The 26,629-nt window shown below is 40.4% G+C and overlaps 1 protein-coding gene across 2 annotated transcripts in view; it reads left to right on the plus strand.

The window, feature by feature from the left end:
- C12H2orf42 (chromosome 12 C2orf42 homolog) overlaps positions 1–25,951 on the plus strand; it is a 29,913-nt gene extending 3,962 nt beyond the window's left edge. Inside the window, exons 2-10 of one of the 2 annotated variants that reach the window (XM_060027558.1) lie at positions 1,157–1,434; positions 2,214–3,048; positions 3,763–3,873; positions 5,834–5,938; positions 8,560–8,664; positions 11,647–11,754; positions 15,338–15,438; positions 16,763–16,925; positions 24,804–25,951. In XM_060027558.1, coding sequence (XP_059883541.1) covers positions 2,226–3,048; positions 3,763–3,873; positions 5,834–5,938; positions 8,560–8,664; positions 11,647–11,754; positions 15,338–15,438; positions 16,763–16,925; positions 24,804–25,012 — 1,725 coding nt within the window. In that variant the 5' untranslated portion in view covers positions 1,157–1,434; positions 2,214–2,225 and the 3' untranslated portion in view covers positions 25,013–25,951. The remainder of the gene's footprint in view (positions 1–1,156; positions 1,435–2,213; positions 3,049–3,762; positions 3,874–5,833; positions 5,939–8,559; positions 8,665–11,646; positions 11,755–15,337; positions 15,439–16,762; positions 16,926–24,803) is intronic. The other variant, XM_060027559.1, reaches the window with a different exon arrangement.
- Positions 25,952–26,629: the final 678 nt, after the last annotated feature.

A 26,629-nucleotide genomic window follows, 5' to 3' on the forward strand; every position in this document is an offset into this window, starting at 1 on the left:
ACCTGCACGCCGCAACGGAGAGTAGCGCCCGCTCACCGCAACCAGAGAAAGCCCGTGCGCAGCAACGAAGACCCAACGCAGCCATAGGTAAATGAATAAATGAATGAATGAATGGAATCCGCCTGCCAATGCAAGTTCGAGCCCGGGTCCGGGAAGATCCCACGTGCCGCGGAGCAACTAAGCCCGTGCACCACCGCTGCTGAGCCCGCGTGCTGCAACTACTGAAGCCCACACGCCTAGAGCCCATGCTCCGCAACGAGAGAAGCCACCGCCATGCGAAGCCCGCGCATCACAACGATGAGTAGCCCCCACTCTCCGCAACTAGAGAAAGCTCGCGTGCAGCAACGAAGACCCAACGCAGCGGAAAAAAAAAAAAAAAAAGACCATTCTTTGGGGTCAGGGAGGAAAAGCAAAGCTTTTCCCTACTTCAAAATCACAAGCAGATTTACCTTTCTAAAAAGCATTAAAACTATTAAACTTTAGTTAATAATATGCATGTCGATCTGATACCTGTAACTTACTTTGAAAGGCATTAAAATATGAAAGGGATTGATAGATGGAGAAAGGGTTGGATAGGTATGTAATAAAGCAAATATAGTAAAATGTTAATTGTAGAATCTAGTGGGTGGGTATATGAAGGTTGTATAATTCAATTTTTTTATATGTTTGAAAATTTTCGTAATATTGGGGGAAATCAAAAACAGATTCGCACTCTTTTTAGCAGACACTGGGTTAGTAGGAACCACATTGCTGATTTTGCTGGGTGGCCTCAGGCAAGTTACTTAACTTTTTGATTTTCATCTGAAGAGCAATTGTTTGGCTCAAATAAGATACTAATATGGCGAGATTCAAATGAAATAATGAATGTGAAATCACTTTGAAAAGCATAAAGTACTCTAAAAATGCAGTGCATTACTATTAGGAAGGATGAGTGTTCAACCAATTATATACCATGGCTCTAGGTGTTCTTGACAACTCCCTGTGTAATGACATTAACACTGTTTTACCTTCTTGCGATTCAAAGTATAAAGCAACTATAACAATTTCTATCAAATATTTCTCAAGTATTCTTGAAAGACTTAGATTCCTTTTCTGGGAGGAAAGAATCATCCTGTCTTTGTATAACTTTAATATTTTTTTCCTGTTTTACTTATAGACTGCCAAGGTCTCCACTTAGGGCAGTGAGAATCTTTGACTGTGGAACATTGGACATGAGCTTTGCCATTGGCTGGTTGAGAAGGAGAAGGCAGAATGTCTGCACTGTTACAACACAGAGCTCAAACTTCAGAAGACTTTGAGTTAAGCAGTGTCATTTACCATGCACATGATTATGTCTTCGTCTGTCCTATATGATCATCACAAACTAATGAAACACCTTTTAGGTCTTATGAATTCAGCTCACACTTTTTCTGGATGCTCGGGCAACTGATAGAGGTAGGATTGGGCCGGGTTTTGTGGGGAATGGTGGAAGGGAAAGAACTCATCTTTCCCATTCTCCAGTCTTTGCTCAAGTCAAACATCTGTGCATGTAAAGATTAGGTTAACTAGGGAATTCCCTGGTGGTCCAGTGGTTAGGACTCTGCGCTTTCACCGCTGAGGATCCCCGCAAGACACGTGGCGTGGCCAAAAAAAAAAAAAAAAGATGTAGGTTAACTAATCTAGGTTGTTGTATAGAACAGGACTGAATCTAGAAAAATGCTTCAGTTATTACATTAGGACTTAAAAAATAGAGAGAGAGGGCTTCCCTGGTGGTCCAGTGGTTAAGACTCCGTGCTTCCACTGCAGGGGCAGCGCAAGTTCGATCCCTGGTCAGGAAAGTTCCACATGCCATGAGATGTGGCCCCCCCCAAAAAAATTATATATATGTATGTAGAGAGAGAGAGAGAGAGAGCGATGTGAAATGTGAAAGGCAAAGTTTCCTCCACTTTTTTTTTTTTAAACAACTTTATTGGAGTATAATTGCTTTACAATGGTGTGTTAGTTTCTGCTTTTATAACAGAGTGTATCAGCTATACATATACATATATCCCCGTATCTCCTCCCATTTTTATTTTGCTTGTGGGTTTAAGTGGATGTTCTCTTTGAGGGTACAATTTGAGAATAGTGGATAGCTTCTTACATTTTACTTTGTATACTAAATATCATAAGTGATTTTAACTTCATGTGTGTGTGTGCATGTATACTCATGCTGATGGGCTTATTGCCTTTTCTAGGACCTGTGAAAAATGGAACCAAACTCTCTAAGGACAAAGGTCCCAGCTTTCTTATCTGACTTGGGGAAGGCCACATTGAGGGGAATCAGGAAGTGTCCCCGCTGTGGCACATACAATGGAACCCGGGGACTGAGCTGTAAGAACAAGACATGTGGAACCATATTCCGGTATGGCGCACGGAAGCAGCCTAGTGTTGAAGCTGTCAAAATCATAACAGGCTCTGATCTGCAAGTCTACTCGGTGCGGCAAAGAGACCGGGGCCCTGATTACCGATGCTTTGTGGAGCTAGGTGTTTCAGAGACGACCATCCAGACAGTGGATGGGACGCTGATCACTCAGCTGAGCTCTGGACGGTGTTACGTCCCCGCATGCTTGAAAGCTGCCACCCAGGGTGTTGTGGAAAACCAGTGCCAGCACATCAAGCTGGCCGTGAACTGCCAGGCAGAGGCCACCCCTCTGACGCTAAAGAGCTCGGTCCTGAATGCAGTGCAGGCCTCCCCAGAAACCAAGCAAACCATCTGGCAGTTGGCCACGGAACCCACAGGTCCCCTTGTACAGAGGATTACTAAAAACATTTTGGTGGTGAAATGCAAGGCAAGCCAGAAGCATAGTTTGGGGTATTTGCATACATCGTTTGTGCAGAAAATCAGTGCCAAAAGCTTGCCTGAGCGCCGTTTCTTCTGCTCCTGCCAGACTCTGAAATCACAGAAGTCGAATGCCTCCAAGGATGAGGCGGTCCAGAGATGCATTCATTTCTTTGCTTGCATCTGTGCCTTTGCCAGTGACGAGACATTGGCTCAGGAATTCTCAGACTTCCTAAATTTTGATTCCAGCGGTAGGTGGTGTCGTTGACACAGTTACTCTGTTTTTCTAAAATGGCAATGAAAGTGTCCCACTGGTGGCATTTGGAGATTGTCCTAGCAACCTTCAGAAGCAGTTGCTAGATAAATCAAATGAAAAGCATTCCTTCTTTTAATCCCAGTGAGCATACTTGCATAAAGTTTGGTTGGTTGGTTAGTTGAAATTAATGATCAAGAGACTACTTGTGCATTTTCATTGAAACAATGAATCTAGCAAAGTTAGCTTTGCTTTGATTTTTTTACTCCACAGATGCCCCATGTTAGTAAAAACAAAGAAAAAACAAACAAAATCCCTTTTATTTTGTCTTGCTTGCTTGTTTCTTATCTTTGAAGATGGGGAAAACTAGTACCTTGCTCAAAAGATCTTTAAATGTTTCTACATCATCTTATGTTTTTAACATTTTTATCTTGTAGATGCTTTTCATTTTCATTTCTGAATGATCTTTAGTTGGCAGCAGCTCCCAACTTCTTAGTTTTACATTTCTCTGTAGAGCCTTTTATCGTATTAATGGTCTATGAACAAAAACATATGTTTGGGAGAGTTCTTTAAAGGAACTGATTTTAAAGCAGACAGTCACACTATAATTTGTTTTGGGGATTTGGATTTTTAGAAATTAATTTTCTCTAGATAGGGACCCATACTTACTCTTGGGTAGTATTAATAATTCAGATATTTTCTTATATTTTAGGTCTAAAGGAGGTTATTGTGCCCCAGCTAGGTTGCCACTCAGAACCAACAGTATCAGCTTGTGAGTCTTCTGCCTCTAAGCCAAAGAAGAGGAAGAAGGAGGAAGTATCTGGTGAGAAGCTGTTTGGTTTGTTTGTTTGGTGGTGTTACCTTTAGAGGTGGTTTTGCTGTGTTTTATGTGTTTCACTGAATCTCAGCAAGTATAAGAAATAATGTTGTTGTTTCCTGAAAAAAGTTTTACTCTCCCTTGATGATTCTTTCTCAAGTGAAGCTAAGAGTCGGTTCTACTGGCCAAGTATAAGATCTGACCAAACTCCACTTTTAGTTTGCTCATCCCTTAATCAATCAGACTAGTCTTACACCTTACTCTGCCTTAGGACAGTGTTATGAAATTTTCATCAATAGATATATTTTTTTAAATTTGTGACAATGGTTAATTATATTCTCCACGATAGTTTAGCAATATAGTTTGTTATCTGCATCTTCAGCAGGTCGCTCCATATATGTATCTTTTTTCTTTTTAAATTCAAATATATCAGTGTCAGTTAAAGACTCATATAAATCAGTATGAAAATGCTGACGTGTCCTAGTCGGTAAGTGTTAAAAGACCTAGGCTCTAGGGACTTCTCTGGTGGTCCAGTGGCTAAGCCTCCACGCTCTCAATGCAGGGGCCCTGAGTTCGATCCCTGGTCAGGGAACTAGATCCCACATGCCTCAACTAAGAATTAGCATGCCACAGCTAAAGATCCCACACGTGGCAACGAAGATCCCACATGCCACAACTAAGACCCAGCGCAACCAAATAAATAAATCTTTTAAAAAATAATTTTAAAAAACGACCTAGGCTGTAAACAAAAGGAAAATATTACCAGTCCGCACCTGAGGACCAAACTCCAAATATACTAGTGAAGAGAGAAATGCAAGCATTTTATAAATGCAGAGTTAAAACAAGATACTTTGGGATACCAAATCAGCAAAGATATTTAAGCGATGAGACCACAGGCAAAGGTAAAATCGGTGTTCTTCAGCATGGCTAGTGTAGTGTAAGTTGCTTTAATCATTTGTAGTATCTGTTAAGAACCTTACAAAATGTTCCTACCCATAGAGGGAGTATTGCTGCAGGTGGGTCAGATGGTCAGGCACAGGCGTTCAGGTGCTGGGAAGCTGGAGAAAGATGGAGAAACGAAGCGACGTGGTTATTTCTGTGTTTTTGAGGGGTAATTCTGGCAGCAATAAAGAGCAGAGATCATGGTTAAATGTTTGATTATGGGTCTTTCCCAGGAAAATTTGAAATTAAAAAAAAATTTTTTTTACCCTCTAACTCAGTAATCCCACTTCTAAATAATCTTTTTTTAAGGAAATAATCCTTTGTACAGGAAAAGCATTTTGTCCAGAGATGCCTATTGTGTAGTTATTTATAATATTGAAAAATTAGAAACAACTAAGGGCCAGCCACTGGGGATAGTTAAATGACCCGTGATAAACCACTTGATAGAATACCAGGCAGCCATGAAAAATGACTCTGAAGAGTTTGGAGAAATGTTAGCTCACTCGGGTAGCCAGATAGAGTACATAATGCCCAGTTCAATTTGAATTTCAGATAAACAGTGAATAATTTTTTGGTATCAGTACTTCCCATGCAATCTTTGCAACATATTTATACTAAAAAATTATTTGTTTGTTTCAAGTTCAAAAAAATTTTTTTTTGCTAAATCTGACAATCCCAGTATATTTAGAGCTACTTAAAGCACAAAACCAGCAAAATAAACTATTTACAAACAAGAAAATGGACAGTAGTTCACCAGAAAATTAATAGTGATTGTCTGAAAGGTGGGAACAAAGGGTGAAGTTTTTTCTTCCTTTCACTTCTAGTCCCCCCACCAACTTCCTGTAAAGAGTGTGAGACATTTAAAATGTTATGTATAAAGGCTAATGCTAATTCTTTCTAGAAACTGAAGCTAACTTAGAAATTAGCAAAGACTTTTTATATGTTTTAGACTTCAGAAATTAATATTGAATCGATTTATATTCTGTAGACATTTTATTAAACACTATAATGATTTGTGGTTTAGGTGCACAGACGAACAGTTCACTGCTGCCTCAAGATGCAGTGAGCAGTAATCTAAGGAAAAGTGGCCTGAAAAAGCCTGTGGTTGCTTCTTCATTAAAAAGGCAGGGTAAGTTTCTCTTCCCCAGGATAGGCTAAAGAGTTGGAAAATCATCCTGAAGAAGCCCAAAGAGGGGACTTCCCTGGTGGTCCAGTGGTTAAGACTCTGCGCTACCAATGCAAGGGACATGGGTTGGATCCCTGGTCAGATCCCACAGGCTGAGCAGAGTGGCAAAAAAAAAAAAAAAAAAAAAATGATGCCCAAAGCAATATAATCAAAAGAAATGCTGCATATTGTCCCCCTAGATAAATACTAGCAGGCACTGAGGCCAAGATCTGTGCTGTCAGTCCCACTGGTCTCAAATCAGTCTCAAAACCAAATTGTCTTTTTTTTTTAAAGATTTACTTATTTTATTTATTTTTGGCTGCATCGGGCCTTAGTTGCGGCACCTGGGATCTTCGTTGAGGTGTGCGGATCTTTCGTGGCAGCGCGCGGGCTCTTCGTTGTGGTGTGCAGGCTTCTCTCTATCTGTGGCGCACAGGCTCCAGGGCGCGTGGGCTCTGTAGTTGTGGCATGTAGGTTCCAGAATGCATGGGCTCTGTAGTTTGCGGCGCACGGGCTCCCTAGTTGACGCTCGCGAAGTCAGTAGTTGTGGCACCTGGTCTTAGTTGCCCCGTGGCATGGGGTATCTTAGTTCCCCAACCAGGGACCAAACCTGCGTCTGCTCCATTGTAAGGTGATTTCTTTACCACTGGACCACCAGGGAAGTCTCCCAATTTTTTAATTTTTTTAAAAAATTTTTTTGGCTGTATTAGGTCTTCGTTGCTGCACACAGGCTTTCCCTAGTTGCGGCGAGCGGGGCTACTCTTCATTTTGGTGCGCGAGCTTCTCATTGCGGTGGCTTCTCTTGTTGCAGAGCACAGGCTCTAGGCGCACGGGCTTCAGGAGTTGTGGTGCACGGGCTTAGCTGCTCCGCGGCATGTGGGATCTTCCCGGACCCGGGCTGGAACCTGTGTCCCCTGCATTGGCAGGCGGATTCTTAACCACTGCGCCACAAGGGAAGCCCCCCCGCCCCAAATTGTCTTTAAATAACAAATGCAACAAAAATTACTGACATATTTTGGCAGCACGTATTTTGTAAAATATTTTCCTTTTGTTGCTGATTACGCATATGCAATTTGGTATAGGGGTTCCAAATTGAAGAAGAAACATATCTTACAATTATACTGATAAATATTTGTTGAGAAAGACAAATATAGTCTGTTCTCCAAAGTTAGTGAACTTTGAAAACACCTAAAAGCAGTAACATTTAAGAGACAGAATGACTTAATTTGAATATAACTTATAAATTTATATATGTCAATTTTCTACTCAGAATAGTTAAGCTTGTATGTTTGGGGGTCGACATTTTCTTAACTTTCATATAATATGGCTGGGTGATTAAAAATTAGACATTATCCCTGCCCTCATACTCTGGTTTTGAAGACAAGACCGATACATAAATAGCAAACAATACAAGACCAAATCTTAATTAATTAATTAAGAACTTACACAGTTCAAGAATAAATGTTTTTGGAAGGTCAGGAAGTAAACAAATCAAAAGTATCTGGTAGGGCTTCCGTGGTGGCGCAGTGGTTGAGAGTCTGCCTGCCGATGCAGAGGACGCGGGTTCGTGCCCCGGTTCGGGAGGATCCCACATGCCGCAGAGCAGCTGGGCCCGTGAGCCATGGCCGCTGAGCCCGTGCGTCCGGAGCCTGTGCTCCGCAGCGGGAGAGGCCACAACAGTGAGAGGCCCGCATACCGCAAAAAAAAAAAAAGTATCTGGTAGAAGATTTTAAACAAATTTTTATCACTTTGGTGCAAAGAAAAAAGAAAATAGCTTTTAATCCAAATTAGCACTATATGCATTTGTTTACAGACAGTTAGAATTGTAACTTAAATGAATAGTAGTTTTGGCATCATTAGCTCTTCATAAAAAGGGATAGGGCTTCCCTGGTGGCATAGTAGTTAAGAATCCGCCTGCCAATGCAGGGGACACGGGTTCGAGCCCTGGTCTGGGAAGATCCCACATGCCGCGGAGCAACTAAGCTTGTGTGCCACAACTACTGAGGCTGCGCTCTAGAGCCTGCGAGCCACAACTACTAACGCCTGTGCGCCTAGTGCCTGTGCTCCGCAACAAGAGAGGCCCCCGCAATGAGAAGCCCACGCACCACAACAAAGACCCAACGCAGCCAAAAATTAAATAAATAAATTTATTTAAAAAATAATAATAATAAAAGGGGATATATACTGCAGTCGTATGAAAACATTTCAGGAGAAGAAATAGAATAGAATGGTAGGTCATTGGGTATATAGACATATTCATCAGGAATAGGGCCAATTAATGGCTCTAAAACAGCCATTCTACAGGCCATTCTTCAATTTGCAGTTTGATGTGAAAGGCTGCAAATTTTTTGTGGTTAATAATCTTAAACCCATTAGTCTCTCAGAGCTTTCTATTCCTTTTTTTTTCTAGTTGGATTCTTTAAAAGAATCCTGCGATATTCCATTTCACTTATTGTATCTACTTTCTTTGAATTTCAGCTTGTTCCTCTTTTATGTATACACTCCTTAGCTTTTTCAAACTTCAATTAACTGTTAAGTTCTGTAAGAAAAACGTTAATGAAGAGTTTTGTTTTGTTTTTCCCTAGGCTGTAGTCAGCTGTTAGATGAGGCACAAGTGACCTTATCCTTCCAAGACTGGCTGGCCAGTGTCACAGAACGCATCCATCAAACCATGCACTATCAGTTTGATGGTAAGTATTGGTCATCCAACTGGGCTATTGCTGAAAGTAGGAGAAATTAAAGTAATTGTGTTATAGTTCTACTCTGTTTTGATAGAAAAAGTAATTGGGCTTTAGTCTAGAGTGCACCGGGCCGCAAGAGAGTAGAAATGTAAATGAAATAAAGGAATAATCACATAATCAAAATGCAGGAACAGCAAAATGAGTTTAGAGATGGAAGAGAAAAACCACAGCAAATAATAAGTAAAGATAGAGAGCCTTGGTCTTGGGGTATGCATGGGTGTGTATTTGGTCAGGGAGATACCAAAGCCTTAGAAGATCATTCTAGTCCTCACACTTAAAGCAAGGGAGGAAATAGTTTAGAAAAAAATCTAAGCCTGTGAGACTAAGACAGTCATATAAAATTACACAGACATGCTAAGGAAGATTGGAGAACACAAGCTGGCTTTGGCTTGATCGTGATAGCCTCATAGAACCTCAGCAGTTTCAGAGGTGGACCATCCACCCAAGCCTTGCCCATTGCCTTAAAAGCATCCCTGACGGCTGGTTTTCCAGGCTTTGTGCAGCGATGAGCAGCTCACTGCTTTTGGAGGCAGCTCATGACATTGTTAGACAGTGAGAACTGTGAGGAAGGTCTTCCTCATACTAAGTGGAAATGTTTGCTGATAATACTTCCTGTTGGTTCTAGTTCTGTGCTCTAGTCACACGGAATAAGTCTGTTCCTGTTTTCAAATAACAGTCCTGCCACTGCACACACCCTTTGCTCTGCCTGACAGGTCTTCTGTTTTCCAAGCGATACATCTCAGGTCTTCAAACACTCCTCGTGGCATATTTACAAACCTCACATCATTTTGATGTTCTTTGCTGAATATGTTGAAGTTTATGAATATCATTTTAAAAATAAAGCACCCCAAACTGAATAGTAGCCCAACAGCAGACACTCAGTAGGAGGACATGAGTTTTGAAGGGTTAGATCAGTTGTGGCTTCATGGTGAAGAAAGGGACAAGAATGGAGGTGTTGAAATACATGCTTAGTTTTATTTATATTAATTCAAAATAAATAAAACTTCAGAAGTTACTTTTTAGAAAAACAAAATAAGCTAGGGAAGGTTAAAGAGAAAGTCTATGTTTTTCTTTTCTTTTCAAAATTTATTTATATATTGTTTTAAATAATATAATAAATACCTACTAACCCACCTCCCAGAACTTAAAATAGAACATTGACAATAATGTAAGCTATAAACTGTGGTCCTTTTTCATCCCATTCCTTGTAACACCCCCTCTCACCATCTCCATTACCACCACCTTTGTCAAAGTCACCATCAGCTCTCTCCTGGACTGTGATTCTGTGTCTTTTACAAGGGCTTTTCAAGAATAATTTACCTAAACCCTAGCATCCCATCAGCTGAGTTGTGGTAAGTTAGCAGTTTTAGAGTTGTAATGATCTCTGCAGATAGCCCATAATCTAATTTCAAGATGAAAGATTTTAAAAACCTTTCTGTAGTGACTTCTCTAAACTGCCCCGATATTAATATTTTAGTGGCTTGGGACTTCCCTGGTAGTCCAGTGGTAAAGAATCTGCCTTCCAATGCAGGGGATGCTGGTTCGATCCCTGGTCGGGGAACTAAGAACCCACATGCCGTGAGGCAACTAAGGCCCGAGCCCCTCAACTAGAGAGCCCACACGCTCTGGATCCCGGGCGCCACAACTACAGATCCCACACGCTCTGGAACCCATGCGCCACAACTAGAGAGAGAAAACCCGCACGCCACCACTAGAGAGAAGCCTGCACACTGCAATGAAGAGACCGCGCGCCGCAACGAAAGATCCCGCGTGCCGCAACTAAGACCCGATGCAGTCAAAAATAAATAAATAAAAATTAAAAAATAATTTTAGTGGCTCAAAAGCAGTGACAGTTTTGTCATTGGCATTCTGCATTCGATTAAGTAGGTAAAATCAATTGATAGAATGTGAAACCTTAATATGGAATTCTAGAAAGCCTTTCATTTTCATTTTTCTTGGCTTGATCTTTATTTCAGAAAGGCAGGTGAACTGTCTTTAAGAACTACACCTTCTACACGCAGGTGGAAGTTACACGTTAAGCCATGTGGTTCTGGATGTTTTCCCTCTGTTGGAGCTTGCTTCTTGGGCAGAGTTTTTAAGGAAAACTCTGAACTCTTTCACCCTCTCCCCTGAACACTCTTTCTGTTGACCTAGTGTCTTGCAACTTTTTTTTTTCTTGCTACTTTTTAAAAGAGGTTTGTTACGTATTTTCAAACAGTTTGCCTGTCTTCACATCAGAGAGGAGACTGATGCTTATTGGATAAAGTGTCCTAACTTTGCAGTCTCTGGCATTGGCAGTCCTGACCATCTGAGAAAATGAATGCAAACAGCAGGTGCCTGGGATAGTGAGCAGCAGTGAATCAAGTTTACCTTCTCATCTCAGCCTCAATGTTCTCATCTCATTTCATGTCCTCTTTAAAGGGAGAAGTCTGTGCTGTGGCAGTGTTTACAAAATTAGGGATTTGAAAAGTTATCTTTGGTAGATGACAAGAGTGTGCTGTATTTGTTATAACTGCAAGGGATCAAGAGCAGGGCAGGCGACAGTGCTTGACTCATAAAGGTCAATCAAAGCCTTCTTTTTGCCTCTGTATAAAGAAATCTCAGGGCTTCCCTGGTGGCGCAGTGGTTGAGAGTCCGCCTGCCGATGCAGGGGACGCGGGTTCGTGCCCCGGTCCGGGAGGATCCCACGTGCCGCGGAGCGGCTGGGCCCGTGAGACATGGCCGCTGAGCCTGCGCGTCTGGAGCCTGTACTGCGCAACGGGAGAGGCCACAACAGTGAGAGGCCCGCGTACCGTTAAAAAAAAAAAAAAAAGAAATCTCAGTGGTATCTTTAGTTATTACTACCCATCAATTCCATTTCTTCCACCTTCCCCTACACACCAGAAAGCCCACTTGAGTTTCTTTAAATGAGCTTCTTCTTATTTCCTATAGGCAAACCAGAGCCACTGGTGTTCCACATTCCTCAGTCCTTTTTTGATGCCCTGCAGCAGAGAATATCCATAGGAAGTGCAAAAAAACGGCTTCCCAACTCCACCACAGGTATGGGATTTTTCCTCAGGAATAGCAATAGATGTCTTGACCTTAGAGAATAATGTTTGGAAAAATTGTGTGGAATTTTCATGATTAGGACTTCTAGTTACATGCTCAGAGCATGAAGCCTTAGCCCATCAGCTCTTAGAATAATGATCACACTCTTCAAAGGCCCCACGCTTATGCTAGTAAGAGTTGATGGAAAGATTCCGGAAGCAAAATGTTGGTAAAAGGATCACCGATGAAGCACAATGAAGGTGCCCACCAAGAAGTTGGATATTTTCTAGATATGAACCAATTTCAACAAAAGCATTGCAGTCTCCAGTTGTTGTTTGGGCTGGCTTCTTGGAAGCATATTACAGGATGTGTCAAAAACTAAAACTTGTTTTTCATGATTCCCCATTTATGATGAAGGGAGATTTTATTTTTAGAGTGATTCTCAGGCTTGGAACATTTTATAATTACAGTATTCTGATACTTATTTCTTGGTTTTATATAATATCTTTCTACTAGAGATCTCAAGATACTTATTTGGTAGTATAAAGAAATAAGGGAGAGAAAAGGAGAAGGAAAAGATTGCTCAGGGACAAATAGCCCAAGAGTAACTACAGCTAGAAATCAGAGCTATTTCTTCAGTAAATTGTTATTTGATGATGTAATAGGGACTGAAGTGTTTCTGTTTGTTTGTTTTTTGGCTGAGCCATTCAGCATGCGGGATCTTAGTGTTTGACCAGGGATCGAAGCTGTGCCCCTGCAGTGGAAGCTCAGAGACCTAACCACGGAACCTCCAGGGAATTCCCAGGACTGATGTTTAATTGTGTCTTTTAATAGTATAAGCTGTGACTCTCTCTGTTTAGGGCCATAAAAATCTCTGTCTTTACACCTTATCTTATCTATCTGACTTTTGAGACAGAATTTTTTTTTAAATAAATTTATTTATTTATTTATTTATTTTTTTGGACTATGTTGGGTCTTCGTTGCTGCACACAGGCTTTCTCTAGTTGTGGCGAGCAGGGCCTGGTGGCTTCTCTTGTTGCCGAGCATGGGCCTTAGGTGCGTGGGCTTCATTAGTTGTGACACGTGGGCTCAATAGTTGTGGCTCACAGGGTCTAGAGCACAGGTTCAGTAGTTGTGGTGCACGGGTTTGGTTGCTTCGCAGCATGTGAGATCTTCCCGGACTAGGGTTCGAACCCGTATCCCCTGCGTTGGCAGGTGGATTCTTAACCACTGTGCCACCAGGGAAGTCCCTTGAGACAGTGTTGATGCTTCCAGTTTAAACTTTAGGCCTGGAATTTCCTAGCAGTCCAGTGGTTAGGACTCCACACTTCCACTGAAGGGGCATGGGTTCGATCCCTGGTCGGGGAACTAAGATCCCGCATGCTGAGTAGTGCAGCCAAAACAAAAACAAAAACAAACCATTTTAGGCCTAATACATTAATTTTAACCCATTGCTTAGATCTTTTTGGGTCCTTCAGTGGAACCCCTTTATAATCTGGGAGGCAGGGCAATAGATTGGCAACCACGTGAGCAGGCTTAAACTCTATGTAGTTATTTTAAGGACTATGATTTGACCTCTGACTTATCTAAAGTTGGAAGAGGCTGTTTTATAATAGAGTCCTCTGTGTGTAGACTTACCAAACAAACAAGTTGCCAAGATGTCAAAAATCAGTAGTATCTCAAAAGAAGCATCAGAGACTTTTTATAGCAGAAATCCTTATCATTTGATTCATCACATTTCTGCCAAAACTCTATCATAGATTTGCTTTTAGAATTCCTTTTTTAGGGAATTCCCTGGCGGTCCATTGGTTAGGACTCAGCACTTTCACTGCCGGGGCTAGGTTCGATCCCTGGTGGGGTAACTAAGATCCCTCAGGCTGCGCGGCACGGCCAAAAAATATATATATTGGGTTGGCCAAAAAGTTCCTTCGTTTTTAAAATAAAAATAAAAGACACATTTTTCATTTTCACCAAGAACTTTATTGAACAACATATTCACCCTTTTGTTCCACTACCTTCTGCCATTTTTCAGGCAACTTCATAATCCCACATCTTCCCAAAACTTTTTATCTTTTTGAGCAAAGAACTGTTCTAGGTGTCTTTTACAGTCTTCCAGGGAATTGAAATTTTTTCCATTAAGAGAATTCTGTAAAGACCGAAATAAATGGAAATCCGAAGGTGCAATGTCTGGTGAATACGGCAGATGAGTCAGAACTTCCCAGCCAAGCTCTAACAGTTTTTGCCTGGTCATCAAAGAAACATGCGGTCTTGCGTTATCCTGATGGAAGATGAAGCGTTTTCTGTTGACTAATTCCAGACACTTTTCACTGAGTGCTGCTTTCAGTTGGTCTAATTGGGAGCAGTACTTGTTGGAATTAATTGTCTGGTTTTCCAGAAGGAGTTCATAATAGAGGACTCCCTTCCAATTCCATCACATACACAACGTCACCTTCTTTGGATGAAGACCGGCCTTTGGTGTCGTTGGTGGTGGTTCATTTCACTTGCCCCATGATCTCTTCCATTCCACATTATTGTACACTACCCACTTCTCATCACCCATCACAATTTGTTTTAAAAACAGAACATTTTCATTACGTTTCAGTAGAGAATTGCATGAGGAAATACAGTCAAGAAGGTTGTTTTCACTTAACTTATGTGGAACCCAAACATCAAAGCAATTAACATAACCAAGCTGCTGCAAATGATTTTCAACGCTTCATTTAGATATTTTGAGTATGTCGACTATCTCCCGCGTGGTATAATGTTGATTGTTCTCAATTAATGTCTCGATTTGATCGCTATCAACTTCAACTGGTCTACCCAACTGTGGAGCATCGTCCAGCAAGAGATCTCCAGCACAGAACTCCACAAATCACTCCTGACACATTCAATCAGTCACAGCACCTTCTCCATACACTGCACAAATCTTTTTTTGTGTTTCAGTTGCATGTTTACCTTTCTTGAAATAATAAAGCATAATATAAGGAAAATGTTGCTTTTTTTCTTCCATCTTCAATATTAAAATGGATACACAGAAATTCACCAATTTTGATAAGTTTTTTTTAAATGCAACTGATAGGACAGTTGTCACAATACAATCTAACAAGATTGTTTCAAATGAAGTTAAAGACCACTAAGCAGGGCTTCCCTGGTGGTGCAGTGGTTGAGAGTCCGCCTGCTAATGCAGGGGACGCGGGTTCATGCCCCAGTCCGGGAGGATCCCACGTGCCGCAAAGCGGCTGGGCCCGTGAGCCATGGCTGCTGAGCCTGCGCGTCCGGAGCCTGTGCTCCGCAAAAGGAGAGGCTGCAGCAGTGAGAGGCCCGTGTACCACAAAAAAAAGACCACTAAGCAATACTAGAGCCATCTTATGGAAAAAAACGAACAAACATTTTGGCCCACCCAAAACGTGTGTGTGTGTGTGTGTGTGTGTGTGTGTGTGTGTGTGTGTGTGTATAAAATACCTTTTTTAGAGGACTGAGATTCTATAAGGCAGGAATATCACTTCACTGAACTCTCCAGAAACTGGATAACAAATTCAGTGAAAGAGCATGTTATTTTTCGATAGTCTAATTTTACCCCCTTTTTACCTTGAAGCTTTTGTTCGCAAAGATGCTTTGCCACTGGGAACCTTTTCCAAGTATACCTGGCATATCACGAATATCCTGCAAGTTAAACAAATCTTAGATACCCCAGAGGTAAGAGTTTATTTCTACAATAGTGGGAGGGCAGAGAGGGGAAGAGAGGGAAGCAAGTGCGGGAAGTATGTTTGCACCAGCTCCTTGAGTCATGGTCACCAAAGAGTATTCCTTTTTTTCATACTAAGAGATTATTCAGAAATATTCATGGCTTTATTGTTCCAACTCTGATTTTAATAGGTATTCCCTGTAGCTTGAGGATGTATCTTAAATTGGAGTATCCTTTTTTCTTTGCCTTTGGGATCAGAAAACAGGGATGCTCTTTCTTGTAAATTAAATAATGATCCCCTACTAGCCATGGTAAGCCCTAGGTTAACTGGCAAGCAGCTAGAAAGTATATATATAATTTGAGATGATATACTATTTGTGAAGTCCGTGGGTCCAGCACAATTCAGTGTTCCTCTCCAAACTGCAATTTAGCTCTCACTAGAGAAATGATTCTTAAGTAGTTTGTGTCCTTTCTCACAGGGGCAATATTAGACATTTTTTTCAAACAGATCCTAAAAATGTGAGGATTTTCCCTTCCTATGATAACGGAATAGTGTGGAAAACTCAGCATCATGTGATTTAATACATTAAGATTAGCTGAATTGCAAGGCACTGTTACGTTCAGAAAAATAAATTGTTTGGTAACTATAGAACTTACATGGGAACTTTAGGAAAGGCCTATGTTCACACTTGAGGAACTTCTTTAAATGGAGGATGTCGCAGAAACGGCTTCTAGCCTGAAAAGGGCGGGGTTCAGGGAGGCACTGCAGCAGCCCCAGAGCAAAGTCAAGTCGTGGAGCCTCTGTGATGCACGTTACTTACCTGTATCACCCCATTCAATCTCACAACCATGCACTGGTATTAACAGTGTTTTGCAGATGAGAAACAGGCTATGAGAAGCTCAGCCTGCTGTTTAGTGGCAAAGGCAAAATTCAGTTCAAGCTCTGGCTTAGTCTCAAGGGTGGTGGAAGCACACAGGATGTGAGGTCAGCTATAGGTGCTGTTGGTAGGGTTTTTAGGAGAAGATTGCTGCCAGCAGAGCAGTAGGGGAGGGAATAAAACTGATTTTAGAGCAGGTCTGTGCCAGTAGCAGTCAGGTAGCCATGAAGGTATTAGGCGTTCAGTTCAGTATGGTTTGGTAAGGGTTCAAATGAAAGTTACAGAGAGAAAAGGAAAGGCAGAACTGTTGACAAAATTTACTTGAAAATACAAGGGGAAATTTTAGTTAATTTGAGTGTACTTAGAAAAGAATGAATAAAATCTGTTGTCATCCAATGTTTGTCTACTTTGAAAGTTTTTCCTTTCTCACCTTTCTTGGTATTGTCTCCATATGCAGATGCCTTTGGAAATCACCCGGAGTTTTATCCAGAACCGGGATGGGACTTATGAGCTGTTTAAATGCCCTAAAGTAGAAGTAGAGAGCATAGCAGAAACCTATGGCCGTATAGAAAAGCAACCAGTGCTGCGACCCTTGGAACTAAAAACTTTTCTCAAAGTTGGTAAGTAAATTGGTGGTTTCAATAGCACACCTTCCTTTGAGGGTCACCTGTGTGTATTACGCTGTCCTCAACTTTGGGGCTTGACCTTGAACAAAGAAGACACATTCACACATTTTGTAAAGGCAGTCATGGGATAAGTTGTTTTGTTTCATCTGAGCCAGTACTTTAAAAATAAAATTAGAGGGCTTCCCTGGTGGCACAATGGTTAAGAATCTGCCTGCCAATGCAAGGGACATGGGTTCAAGCCCTGGCCTGGAAGATGCCACATGCCACAGAGCAGCTAAGCCCATGCGCCACAACTACTGAGCCTGAGCTCTAGAACCGCAAACCACAACTATTGATGCCATGTGCCACACTACTGAAGCCTGCACACCTAGAGCCCGTGCTCCGCAACAAGAGAAGCCACCGCTATGAGAAGCCCACGCACCGCAACGAAGAGTAGCCCCAGCTCGCCGCAACTAGAGGAAGCCCACGCGCAGCAATGAAGAGTAGCCCCTGCTCGCCGCAACTAGAGAAAGCCCGTGCACAGCAACGAAGACCCAACACAGCCAAAAATAAATAAATTTATTTAAAAAAAAATAAAATTAGAGAAGTAATACCTGTTCATTATACAGAAATCATAGATTTCATTATAGAGCATAAAGGAGGAGAAAAATAAAAACCACCTGTAATCCCACCCACTATAGATGACATCATCATTAAGATTTTGGTGTATACCCTTTCAGACTTTTTTTTCTGTGCATGTAAAGGGTTTCTAGGGGCTTTCCTGGTGGTGCAGTGGTTAAGAATCTGCCTGCCAATGCAAGGGACACGGGATTGAGCCCTGGCCCGGGAAGATCCCACATGCCGCAGAGCAACTGAGCCTGTGCACCACAACTACTGAGCCTGCACTCTAGAGCCCACAAGCCACAACTGCTGAGCCCGCGTGCCACAACTGCTGAAGCCTACGTGCCTAGAGCCCGTGCTCTGCAACAAGAGAAGCTACTGCAATGAGAAGCCTGCGCACCGCAACGAAGAGTAGCCCCCACTCACTGCAACTAGAGAAAGCCTATGCACAGCAACAAAGACCCAACGCAGCCAAAACTAAAAACAAACAAATAAATAAATTTAAAAAAGAAAAGAAAAGAAAAAGAGTTTCTAAAACATGGGATCATATCTTAGCAGCTTTTTTCACTTAAAAATATATCATGAACTGCTTTCCATGTCTGTCTTCAACATTATCTTTTAAACTTTTTTTATTATTATAAAACATGTAATATAAAACTTAACATTTTAACCATTTTTAAGCATAAGGTTTTCTGGCATTAAGTACTTTTGCATTGTTGTGCAACCATCACCACCATCCATCTGCAGAACTTTTTCATCTTTCTCAACTGAAACTACCCATCAAATACTAACTCTGCATTCCTGCCTCCCCCCAGACCTGGTTGCCATTCTACTTTCTGTCTGTATGAATTTGACGACTCAAATTAGAATCATACAATCTTTGTCCTTTTGTGACTGGCTTATTTCACTTAGCATAATCTCTTCAAGGTTCATCCACATTGTAGCATGTGACAAATTTTCTTTCCTTTCTAAGGCTGAACAATATTTCATTATATGTATCTAGTACATTTTGTGTATCCATTCATCTGTTTGGATACTTGGATTGCTTCAACCTTTTGGCTATTGTGAATACAACATTTTTAAACAGCTTCATAAAATTCATTCATTAAGTTATCTCACTCTAGTCAATCCTGAATTTAAGTTGTTTCAAACTTTTTGCTATTATGAATAATGCTTCCTTTTATAATTAACTTCCTTTTAGACAAACCTTTTATAGCCTTAATTATTTCCTAATTTATTTAGGATATTCTTTGGGGTAAATTCTTAAAAGTTAAACTGGAAGGTCAAAGATTATGTACATTTTTAGGACTTTTGATTGTTTTTGTCACGCTGCCCTCCAGAAAGATTGTAATATTTCTGCAGTTTACTCCTGCTAGCCATGCATGAAAGAGTTTCTCTTTTTTATTTTTTTATTTTTTACTTTTGTCTGTGTTGGGTCTTCATTGCTGCCCATGTGCTTTCTCTAGTTGTGGCAAGCAGGGGGCTATTCTTCATTGCAGGGGGCTACCCTTCATTGCGGTGCATGGGCTTATCATTGCGGTGACTTCTCTTGTTGTGGAGCATGGGCTCTAGGTGCGCGGGCTTCAGTAGTTGTGGCATGTGGGCTCAGTAGTTGTGGTGCACGGGCTTAGTTGCTCCGTGGCATGTGGGATCTTCCCGGACCAGGGATCGAACCCATGTCCCTTGCATTGGCAGGCGGATTCTTAACCACTGCATCACCAGGGAAGTCCCCAAGAGTTTCTTTTTTTAATCTCTATTGACTTGATAGCCAAAAAATGTTCTATCATTCTTTTAATTTGCATTACCCTCAAATGTTAATGAGAGTAAATTTTCATATTAGTCATTTGTATTTGATGAATTGCTTTTTCTTTGTCTATTTTTAACTTGGGTATAATAATTTAATAATAATAATGACAACTATAACAAGTAGCACTTAATGAGCACCTACTCTGTGCCAGCTGTTATTTTAAGTTCTTTACCTAGATTAATCCATTTAATGCTCATCAGCCCACTCAGAGGTAGATTCTGTGATCCCCATTTACAGATGAATAAACTGAGGTGAAGATAGGTGCAGTAACCTGTCCAGAGTTACACAGCTAGTAAAGTGGTGGAGCTGGTCCTCAACTCCAGGCAGTTTTGGACTCCAGAGCCTTCACTCCTAGCCATCCAACACTCACCTGTCTTTCCACTGACTAGGCTATAAGCACTGTCAGGGCAGTGAACTGTGTCACCAAGAAATTTAGAATTTATAATTGTTTTGTCAAATTCTTGTGAAATATATTTTTGGCTGCTCTTGGGAATAAGATATTTATCATGTGTTTAACTTGTTACTGCCAATGTATGGAAAGCTCTTGATTTTGATATAATTACTATCAAATTGCCCTCCTTAATGAGTTCCTAGTAGCGATGATAGTTGTTTACCTGTTGTTTCTGGGAAATCAATTATATCACTTGAAAAATAATGATAATTTTGTTTCCTATCAAATGTTTATATCTCATTGTTTTTTTCTTGTTAAATTAGCTACAACTTCAAGAGCAACAATGAATAATAGTAAAGCTAGCAGTTGAGATTTTCATTTTACTATAGTAAAACTATCATTTTTACTATAGTAAAAACTCCTCCAGCATAGCATTTTCCAACTCTGTCTTGAAGAAGAGATAGTGATAAGTATGCTGTGAAAAAAGTGTTCCATGATCTGATAAGTTTGAGAAATGCTACATACTGTATTTCTTTGATTCTAAGACCCTTGATTCTAAGACTCCCTGAACCCTTGTTCAGTCAATTTTGTAATACTTTTTTGCTGGGAAAAGAAACTTTGCCACATGAGAACTTCCCTGGTTGTATGATATACTCAGATCGCAGATAATGTTACAACTGGAGTAGGGAGGCAGTAGGGAGTAGTATCTTAGAATATAATGTATCCCTCTTAGTAACTCATCCTATAAATTTGCATATTAAAAAGATCCTGAAATTAAAATACCTGTTGAACTTTATTTAACTTAAGTTTTCCCCCGGCTTATTTGACCGGTCAACACTTTTCAGGGGAATACCATTAGCATTTCATAGAATTTTTCTGGGAAAAGCTGCTCTGTGTTTCACTATTAAATAATGAACTATTGGTTATTGATTTCAGATAAAATTTTTTATTATAACAGCATATCATATTCTTGGTTTATTAAGTATTTTTATTAGGAAATAGAATTGATTTTTTTAAGGTAGTTGTTTTTTAAATTATTTTTATTTATTTATGTATTATTTTTTGGCCTCACCACATGGCTCGCGGGAGTTCCCCAACCAGAGATTAAACCTGGGCCACAGCAGTGAAAGCACCAAATCCTAACCACTAGACCACCAGGGAACTCCCTAGAATTTAATTTTTTGAAATACCTTTTTTTAAAAATTTTTGGCCACACCCCGCAGCACGTGGGAACTTAGTTCCCCGACCAGGGATCAAACCTGTATCCCTGCATTGGAAGGGGGAGTCTTAACCACTGGACCACTGGGGAAGTCCCTTGAAATACCTTTTTACCATCTTTTGAGAAACCTCAAAAGATGAACTGTTTTGACCCAAGTGCAATGAAATTCATTTATTTTATTTAAGTATAATTGATTTACAATGTGAGTTTTATGAATAAATGTCTAATATTGAAGTAATCTTGCCTTTCTGGAATAAATCCTGTGTGGTCTTTTTTATTTTGATATGTATTATGTAGAGTCTATTTGCTAATACTTTATTTAGGATTTTTTATTATTGATTCATAAGTATTAACTGCCTACAGTTTCTTTTTTGGAGGCTATCTTTTTTGGGGTTTTGTAATAGTTATATAGAAAATGATTTTAGAAAGCTTTGGACCAAATTAAATATCTTGGGGGGAAGGGTAAATTGGGATTTGGGGATTGACATATACACACTACTATATATAAAATAGATAACGAATAAGAACCTACTGTATAGCACAGGGAACTCTACTCAATTCTCTGTAATGACCTATATGGGAAAAGAACCTAAAAAAGAGTGGATATGTGTATATGTATAACTGATTCACTTTGCTGTACAGCAGCAACTAACACAACATTGTAAATCAACTATACTCCAATAAAAATTAATTAAAAAAAATAACTTAGGAAATATCTGTTCCTTGAATGTTTGAAAGAATTTATTCTCTTGGACCTAATCTTTACTTGCAGGCAGTTCTCTAAAAACTTGTTTAATTTCTTCTGATTTATATTTATACTCACGGTCTCTACCTCTTCTTTAGTCGATTTTAATTGTTTTTTTCCCAAAAAATTCTCCTGTTTTCATCCAAAATTTAAATTGTGTACCATTTTATAATTTTTGGTATAGAGGATAATCACATAACTTTTAAAACCTAGGTCTATAGTTATATACTCCAAGAATTTTTTGTCTTTTTCAAGGAACTGGCTCTTGTATTTATCTGAATGTCTGTTTTGAACTATTTTATGCTTTTGTCTGTAAAAATTTCTCCCAACTCTTTAAAATTTTTTTCTAACACTTTTTTGGAATTTTTAAATTTTTATACCTTTTGAAATTATCAGTTAATTTTTAAAATTCATATTTGATAATAAGAACATTTAAGGTTCTTCTTATTATTAATATCTAAATAGTCTCTAATCGTAGTTTAGTTTCTCTGTGTCCCCAACACTTTGTATTTAAAATTTCCAGTTGGTTGAATTGGTTTGATTTTTATATTCTTAGCTATAAATTTCTACTTTTATTATTTTGAGAAGATGTGCCTTTCAATTTCTATTTATTTTAGGGATTTAAAAATATTTTCTCACTAACCTAATGTATGATATTAATTTGTGCTAGCAAAGATGTTATTATTTATCCAATGTAAAGTCTTATATAGCTTTAAGACTTATACAACTTAGCAGAGTTGTGAGACAATTTCCTACTACAGTTATGTTTCTCTAAATGTCTTCTGATATTGCAAAAAGACTTTGAGTATTGTAATGCAATGTTTTTGGTACATCAGAGTTATTGACAGATGTCAATGTAAATATATTGTCTAGTCCATTTGGGCTGCTATAACAGAATACCATAAACTGGGTGGCTTACAAACAACTGAAATTTATTTCTCACAGTTCTGCGGGGTGGGAAATCCAAGATAAAGGCACCAACAGATTCGATGTCTGGTGAGGGCCTGCTTCCCGGCTCAAAGACGGCCATCAGCAGTCTTCACTTTGTGTCCTCACATTACAGAAAGGGCAAGGATGTCTCTGGGGTCTAAAATAAGGGCACTCATCTCATTCATCTGCCCTCATGACCTAATCACCTCTCAAAGCCCCCACCTCCAAGTACTATCACATCAGGGATTAGGTTTTCAATTTATGAATCTTGGGAGGATACAAAATTTGGGAGAAATTTTGGGAGAATGTAGATTCAGTATATAGCAATACTTTATCAATGTAAAAATAACATTTGCCCTAAATTCATCTTTGTTCAATATTACAACAGTGACACCAGCTTTCTTTTGTTTTACATTTTTCTGATGTTTGCCATCCTTTTAACTTTTTTGTGACACTTTGTTCTTATTGAATCTCTTATCAATATTATATTGTTGGTTTTGATTTTTCTCCAATTTCAATAGTTTTTCCCCTTTATTATAATTGATAGAGTTGGTCTTCTGTCTCCTTGTTTTGTTCTTCTGTTTTTTGCTAAATGGACTATGTTTTCTATGCTTAATTGTCTCCATAGTTTTGAAGGTGATACCATATGCTTATTTTTAATTCTGCTAGTATTTTACATTTTTTCAAAAGCATTCTCTAACCTGAGTTTTTCACGTTTAAATCTTTGATCTTCTGGACTTTATCTTGATGTAAGTTATGAGGTAAGATTCTGCCTTTTATTTTCTTCCAGATAATTATGTAGTTGATGCACACCATTTGTTATAAGAAACACTCGTGGGTTTCCCTGGTGGCGCAGTGGTTGAGGGTCCGCCTGCCGATGCAGGGGACGCAGGTTCATGCCCCGGTCCGGGAGGATCCCACATGCCGCGGAGCGGCTGGGCCCGTTGAGCCATGGCTGCTGAGTTTGCGGGTCCGGAGCCTGTGCTCCGTGGCGAGAGAGGCCACGGCAGTGAGAGTCCCGCGTACCGCAAAACAAACAAACAAACAAACAAAAACACTTGTATTTCTTGTACTAATTGAAAATGCCATTTTTACCTTATTTTAAATTCCTGTTCTTTTTGTATCCATTTTGGATCTTTCTGTTTTGTTCTGTTAATCTGTGTAGACATATGCCAGTACCATACTTTTTTTTTTTTTTTTTTTTTTTTTAGCGGTACGCGGGCCTCTCACTGTTGTGGCCTCTCCCGCTGCGGAGCACAGGCTCCGGACGCGCAGACTCAGCGGCCATGGCTCATGGGCCTAGCCGCTCCGCAGCATGTGGGATCTTCCCGGATCGGGGCACGAATCCGTGTCCCCTGCATCGGCAGGCAGACTCTCAACCACTGCGCCACCAGGGAAGCCCCACACTCTTTTGTTATTATGGATTTGTAATATGTTTTAGAACCATGTAGATTTTAAGTTTGTTTCTTTCTAGTTTCCTTGAAACCTTGACCTTTTCTTGATTGTCTCCCTTTTTAACCTCATCCAGCTATCTTTTCCTCTTAGTCTGGCTGGGCTCTCCTTGTGATTCTTTTGGCCGTATTTTCATAAAAGCTGGGTCTTATTTTATTTGAGGATGCCAGACAGTTCCCTGAAACTTTGTTTTGGATAGGTACAGCAGTAGTCACTTTTCCCTTCCCTTGATTCTTCTTGTTGGCCCCCCGCGCCTTTTTTTTCCTCATATAGTTTTTTTTTTTTTAACTTCTTTTTCATTTCCTTTTAAGATTTGTGAACAGGGTAATATCTGTCCAGACTCAATTTTTTTTTAATTTTATTTATTTTTGGCTGCATTGGGTCTTTCTTGCTGCGCGCGGGCTTTCTCTAGTTGCGGCGAGCTGGGGCTACTCTTCATTGCAGTGCGCGGGCTTCTCGTTGTGGTGGCTTCTCTTGTGGCGGAACACGGGCTCTAGGCACACGGGCTTCAGTAGTTGTGGCACGAGGGCTTAAGTAGTTGTGGCACACGGGCTTAGTTGCTCCACGGCATGTGGGACCTTCCTGGACCAGGGCTCGAACCCATGTCCCCTGCATTGGCAGGCAGATTCTTAACCATTGTGCCACCAGGGAAGTCCTGTCCAGACTCAAATTTATTTTGGAATTGTACTAATCAGTCTTTTTTCTTTTCTTTTTTTTTTTTTCTTCAGGCAACACTTCCCCAGATCAAAAGGAGCCAACACCTTTCATCATTGAGTGGATTCCAGATATTCTTCCCCAATCCAAGATTGGCGAGCTGCGGATCAAGTTTGAGTATGGTCACCACCGCAATGGGCATGTGGCAGAGTACCAAGAACAGCGGCCCCCCCTGGACCCGCCCTTGGAACTGGCCCCTCTGACCACCATCACTTTCCCTTGAGGCAAAACAAAAGAGTCTTTCGCTGCTAAATTTGCACATCCCCACCCTTTGACAACTTTAAATACTAGTTAGGCACTTAGATGGCTCTGTTCCTTAGTGAACTACTCTTAGCTAAGATACGGTTTCTCAACACATTCAAGTGGATTCTGTTGAAGAAAAACTCTTCTTGTACATATAGCCCTTTTGGTGCTGCTGTGTATAGTCTTCATTATAAATTGGGTGGTATTCCTGGCTAGTTTTTGAAGGAACAAAAAGAAAACCAGCCCACATACCTTCTCGAAGGACTCACCTTTAGAGTTTGTTTCAACCTTTTCCTAATTCTCTAAGAAGTTAGCAGCACTTGCCTTAACACCAACAGTGTTGGAAAGTTAATAGTACCCTGGTTAGGGCAGAATGTTGATGATCATCCTGGCAGAATTCCAGTCATGCCCTTTTATTCTCTTCTCAAAGCACAGTGTCACTAGTTTTTCCAAATTATATCTCATGTTGGCCTAATTATAAAATTATAAACCTTTTGGGAGATTCAGGTGATAGTAAAACAGGAAAAAGAGATCCAGGTGTCAAGGCAGTATTTGACATTTCAAACTAATGCTTGTAATTGCTTGCTTTCTTGATATTTCTTTCCTTCTTTACTCTCCAAAAAGTTTAACAGGTGGTAAAATTCAATTCCTATTTTTTTAATTCATTGATCACAGAATGGAGATACACTGAAAGACACAGAATGAAAGCCTGCCTTTAAGGAGAAAAGAAGGGAATGAACATTTCCTGTTTGCCTACTACATCCCAGGCATTTTCATTTAGATTCTCATTTGATCATTTTTCTCATTTAGTCCTCATCATTCTTTGAGTTTAGCCATCACCCCTTCTTTTATGAATTTAAACAGTCTCTTTGAGATTAAGTATCTTGCTGGAAACAGCATTAAAAATGTTTCATTTTATTCCAAAGTGCATGTTCTTTCCACTGTGTCATGTTGCCTTATAATATAAATTCCTTATAATTCACTGTCCTTGGGAAGACAAGAAAAGTCCTTAGGTAGGCTTTTTGTTTGCACATAACAAAAACCCAACTCTAACCAGCTCAGGCAAAATGCGAACGAATGACTGGTTCATGGACATTAAAATAGGGCTGGACAACCATCCTGGGGTGGAGCTGGGGTGTGGCTAGGCTCAGAACCCCTGCAGCCAGGGTCTATCTGACCCATCTCCACCTCTCCTGAGGCTTCACTCTCAGCACAGAGCATCTCCTTCTGGTAGGAATTCTGGCTCCTAATGCACCTGAAAGTATGGCTTTCACTTCCACACTATAGAGCAGGACTGACTGCTCTACTCTCCCTGATCCAACGTCCAAAATCCCCAAAAGAAAGGCTCTGCTGGGCCTAACTGGGGTGGGGGTGGGGGAGTCTGTGATCATTTTTGGTGAAAGGGGGAGCTGTGCCCCTACAAGAGGGGGATGGGTAGGCAAATTAAGGGTTGTCTATCTACGATTGAAGAGCTAGCTTGTGTGGAGAGCTCCCAAGTGCTTCTGACAATGGGGAAAATCCTTGAGGAGAGTCCGGAGGTCCATGGAGAATTAGACCTGTGCTGGGCTTTAAAGGAGAGGAAGGTGGGGATTCCCTG

This window comes from Delphinus delphis, chromosome 12 (assembly GCF_949987515.2).
Source record: "Delphinus delphis chromosome 12, mDelDel1.2, whole genome shotgun sequence".
Lineage (NCBI taxonomy): Eukaryota > Metazoa > Chordata > Mammalia > Artiodactyla > Delphinidae > Delphinus > Delphinus delphis.